The following is a 5,086-nucleotide window of genomic DNA, read 5'->3' on the forward strand; positions in this document are numbered from 1 at the left end:
TAAGGACAACCGCAGGATTTCGCCGGGAGCGGGTGCTAATCTGAAAAATTGCACCCGCTTCCAGCGAAATCGCGGCAAAATTTCAGCCACAACCACGTCGCACAACCATGAGATAGGTGGCTACAGTCTGTAAAGGAATCAATACGACGATCCAGTAAAAGCCTCGTGCACCCTAAGAACACGGAGCGACCCAAGGACAACCGCATTCTGCATTTTTCCCGCAAGTGTTCTAGCCTATTGTTGACACGCAGGGATGCTTTTTAGGCTATTAGCAAGTGAAAGCTTGGCACCTTCAAGAGCGCCGATGATAAGGACGATCAGTTTAACAGAATATTCCGGGTACAATCGTTGCAACTCCCTTATAAGGTCTCGATACCTCTCTTTCTTTTCATTCTCCTTGGCTATGATGTTTTTGTCAGCTGGTGCCGAAAATTCGATAACGAACATGCTTCGCTTCTCGAAGTCTAGAAGAACCATGTCAGGCCGTCTTGGCATGCAAAAATGAAACCCTCTGTACCAGACTTCAATCCGAGCGATTTAAGGAAAGCAAACGTTAGCTCACAAGACATTGACTGATCCTTCACACTTCTGTGGAAGATACCGTGCATCCTCTTATAGAGGAGTTGTTCACGAAAGTTTTTCTCTTGTGCTTTCTTAATCCGGGCTTTCAGGAGTGAGTACTCGAGATAGATTAGATTTGATGCATTTTGCTCACCCCTAATACTGAAGTCAAGTCCGACTGTTTCAGCAGCCTCCTCCGCTGCTTTGTATAGAAATGCTTCTTTCACGATTTTCTGCTTTTTAGCTTGAAACTGTAAAATATCCTGTCTTTTCTGTTAACGTTCATTTTCTTGTTCCAATTCTCTTTCACTTGCTGTCTCCTTAGACTTCTTTAATTCAATATAGCGAGAATGAGGGTTACACGCAGCATGAATCAAATCTTTCGTTATTGGCAACGATTTGACACCCCTAGCAGCTTTGACACTGTCATGCACAACTCGTAAGCCTATCAGGCTTTCTTCTGTTTGGTTTTCAACCAAACAATCTTCATTAATGAAGAATCCTCTTTTGGCTGCGGCATTACCATGCGATAAGATAAAAATCATTTTCAATAATGATGATAAATCTGAGCATTCTTTTCCGTAATCTAATATGAGCTTCATCCAAAAATGATCGACTCGGGAACCCTTTCGATCAAAAGCTTTTAAAGCTTCAATGGTTCCAGGTAAGTTGCATAAATCTTTGTATTCAATCTTAATTCTGTCTGCTACTGATCCTAGAATCCATTTATTTTCTATGCTCAGGATGTCTAAGCAGGATGTTAGGCGCTTTCTAGCCACTGAAACACTCTCTAAAATCACGGTAGGATCAAAACAAGAAATACATTTGGTCAATTTGTACTTCACAGGACTGCGATCCCTGAGTTTTTGTGTCATAGCAATATAGCACTGAAGAGCGTAAGTTTTAAAATTCTTAATTCGTTCAGGTACAACTCCCTTCTTGATAAGAGTATTTAGAGCGCCTTTTGTTGCGAAACCCATATCCACATCACGAACAGAGAGAAGATTTTTCCAGCTCAGTTACGTCAACATCTTTCACGGAAGTAGCTTTTTCTAAAGCCTCAGTTTTTATAAATCGTCCCATAATCGTAGTCATCAAACGTGTGAGGTCTCCATACAAGAATGGTGCCAGAGGAGCGTCAGATTAAAACTCTCTAAGAAATGTATCCACTAAAGACGCAGTAGACATAAAGAACTCTAGTTTAGCTTCAACGAATTTGTCTTTTACAAAATCAGGTACAACTTTGAAACTGTGATGATTATTGTTGAGAGGATTTTCCTTGCCTTGTTCTTCAACATTCCTCACCCAAACACGCGAGTCTGGCAACATCACAGAAGCCCTTTTGGCTGCCTTGTCATTTTCCACCCACCTAATTTTGCAAACTTTATGCGTAAATATATCATATTAAATTAGGTATAATGCCCACGGGGGGATGGAACATTTTAAAAAAGTAGATATAAACAACTTAGAAATACGTTGATGCGCCACTCTGTTTTTTGCATTCCTGCTTTAAAACTTGCATGCACAACATGCAAACCGCAACTGCCCAAGTCCAGGAGAATGGGATTTTCAGGATATTGTGATGCAATTTCTTATTTCAAGTCTTTAATCATGCTAAAGTTGACATTAGGACCGTCTATGGATATTTGGAGTGTTTTAGTCAAATTTTAAGCACCAATTTCTTCCATTATTCCATTTTTTAAGTCAACAGCTTTTACTTTCTTGAGAAACACAGAAGTGAAGTATCTGGTGGTAACCTCATTTGCCATATTGTCCCAATATCTTACCAGTAAGTCCATTTGGTTCTTTTGAGCGACTTTGTTCAAACTTTCGTCGAACCCTACGATAATATGACTGCAAAATTCTAAAGTTTCTCTGAGCACTTTTTGGAAATGGTGTGCTAGGCCGTGCACAATAATATATGCTATTTTATCTCTATGCAGTTTCATTTTAATTACTTTCTGGCTATCTGGAAACATTGCAGGAAAAAAATCTACAGTTTCAGCAGCGCCTCGGAAAGAATAGTGCTTCATTACTGTCGCTAAACACTAAATAATCTCTGACTTTGTGACACTATCCTCCATAAAGAAATTTTTCATCACATTTGCTGGGGTTGAATTTTTAAACAGCGAGCTTGAATCAGCAGTTTTATTAGAAGGATTTTCTTGATCTTTGTTGAGTTCTAAAAATGTCTGACCTCCTTCTGAGTTTGTATTGAGTTCTAAAAACTTCGAGGGCCCAGTATTAAAAAATTAACATTTGAAATTAAGCAGAAAAAAATAATTGAATATTAATAGCAATAATATCATGAAAAGTAATTTACCTTGATGTGAGGCTTGTTGAAAAGAGGTAGGTGCTTTAGCCTTATTTTCTAAATTAATTGGCCGTGGTAAGAAGTAATCTACTTTAAGGCTATTATTTTGATGTAATAATTTTGCAACGTGATCCTTTCCTTTGGTATGACTTCTGAGAGCTGTCTTGCCCATTGAATTTATGTCAATACTTCTTTTGCACACAGTACAAAAGGCTTTGGTTTTGCAAACATCTTCTGCAGTCCAAGGAAACTCTACCTTATAAGTTGAGTTGTAGCTCGTGACACTCGGTATTCGACCCATAGCTACATCGGGAGTCAAAAAAAATCTTTTATAGCATCAAGAGATAGAAGAATAAAAAAATAAAGAGCTTCAGTGTCATAAAAAAAGACAAAATTTTCTAAACATATCAAGGCGTCCTAACGGTAGGATGTCAACGCAAGGACACGACTTGATGGTACTTAACCAAAATATACATAATAAAAAATTAACCGAGAAGTTAGCACCAGAAAAGTCTTGATCGCGGAATTGAGCAAGATGAAGCTAGAAGTTGGCCAAAACTAAAATGTGCTCGCTCGCTTCATCAAATCATGAAAGATCTATCTCGGGCTATCTGCCTATTCTATCTTCACGCTTTTCTTGCCCGAGATAGCACTTCCATGATTCGATAGAGTGAGCGAACATCTTTTAGTTTTGGACAATTTCTAGCTTCATCTTGCTCAATTTCACGAGCTGAAACTTTCTAGCGCTAACTTCTCGGTTAGCTTTATATTGTTTATATTTTTGGTAAAGTATCATCTAGTCGAACGCGCGCTTTGGCATCTTATCATTAAGACGCCTCGATATACTTCATCAATTTACTGTCAAATTGATAGAGCAATCACTGTAGTATATTGCTAATGTGACCACAAGAAGCGATTTTTTTATTTCCCTGACATATCTCTGACTTTTCCCTGCGAGAAAATTATTTTAAAAGCTAATAACGTTGCAATAATGTGCGTGGGAATTTTCAATCATTAATGTGTTTAATTTTAAATGATCTATGTTAAAAAAAATTTTTTTTAATGTGTTATAGCTTTAAAGAAGTGCTTTCAAAATATTGTTAACATACGAAATTATACTTTCCCTGGCAGCTACTCACATTTCCCTGATTTCTAATGGATTTCAAGAGTTGAAAATTCTATATCGTCAACATTTTTCTTAAGAGCAATGTGTGCAATGCTTTAGTTATTATTTTTTTGACTGGAAGATGGACATTATTTATTTTAAATATTTTTACTAAGTTCGGAAGAAATTTTGGGAAATTTTGTGAATTATTCACAATTTTCAAATAATTGATAATTCATAAGTTTATAATTAGACGACACTGAAAACTTAAAATTTTGAAATTGAAAGCAAATGATTTGTTTAATAATTTTGAATCTGTAAAATTTTCGGTAATGCTACATTTTCAATTTTGGACCTCAAAATTTAGATTATTCCATTTCGTTTACATTTTTCAAAACATAAACCACAATTTGTCAAATATTAATCATAAAAGATTTATTAAAGGATAGTAGCGTGAAAACCATTGAAACTTGACAATTTCAGTTTAAAAAGTGCCCAGTTTGAAATGACGTTTAGAATCGTTCAATTTAGATTGTTTCCAATTTAAAAATTATGACATTTTGCACATTTTAGAGAATAGTTACATTTTTAATGTTTACAATTTCAAATTTCCTAAATTTTTGTTGAGTTTAAAGGAAGTGAATTTTGTTTTTCATTTATTTCTGAATTGGTTTTTCTAAATTGACATAAAGTAGATGAACTTACCTGACTTAGTCCGTCAAGAGATACACTGCACGAGATATTAGTTACCAGTATTTTTAAAATTATGACTCACTTTTTATAATCACAGATAAAATGGACAAGATCTTTGAGCTACCTGTTCATGTCTGTCCGTTCTTGTTGATATGTTGCTTTCAATAATGGGCGCTATACATATGTATCACCGTGCACTCTCCGGTTTTCTAGGGTGAACGGAGCTCGGAAGGCAGGCAGACAGCCAACCCATGGTTAAGTACCCGGAGAGAAATACACTATAATATGTGCGCCGACTAGGCAATTTCTTTCAACGTACGAGGGTAGTTCAATAAGTCCTTAGAATGACCAACAGATGGCGCGCGAATCGCTCCAAATCATCTGTTTTCAGTCAGCACCACTCCCGACTAGAT

The 5,086-nt window shown here is 36.6% G+C and overlaps 1 protein-coding gene across 2 annotated transcripts in view; it reads right to left on the minus strand.

Moving 5' to 3' along the window:
- LOC117176000 overlaps positions 1–5,086 on the minus strand; it is a 126,327-nt gene that overhangs the window by 18,714 nt on the left and 102,527 nt on the right. Inside the window, exon 1 of one of the 2 annotated variants that reach the window (XM_033365941.1) lies at positions 2,885–3,117. The exons of the other annotated variant lie outside the window; for it this stretch is intronic. Coding sequence (XP_033221832.1) covers positions 2,885–3,047 — 163 coding nt within the window. The 5' untranslated portion in view covers positions 3,048–3,117. Of the gene's footprint in view, positions 1–2,884; positions 3,118–5,086 lie in introns of those variants that run through there. 2 annotated transcript variants of the gene reach the window in all.

The sequence above is a fragment of the Belonocnema kinseyi genome, chromosome 7 (assembly GCF_010883055.1).
Source record: "Belonocnema kinseyi isolate 2016_QV_RU_SX_M_011 chromosome 7, B_treatae_v1, whole genome shotgun sequence".
Lineage (NCBI taxonomy): Eukaryota > Metazoa > Arthropoda > Insecta > Hymenoptera > Cynipidae > Belonocnema > Belonocnema kinseyi.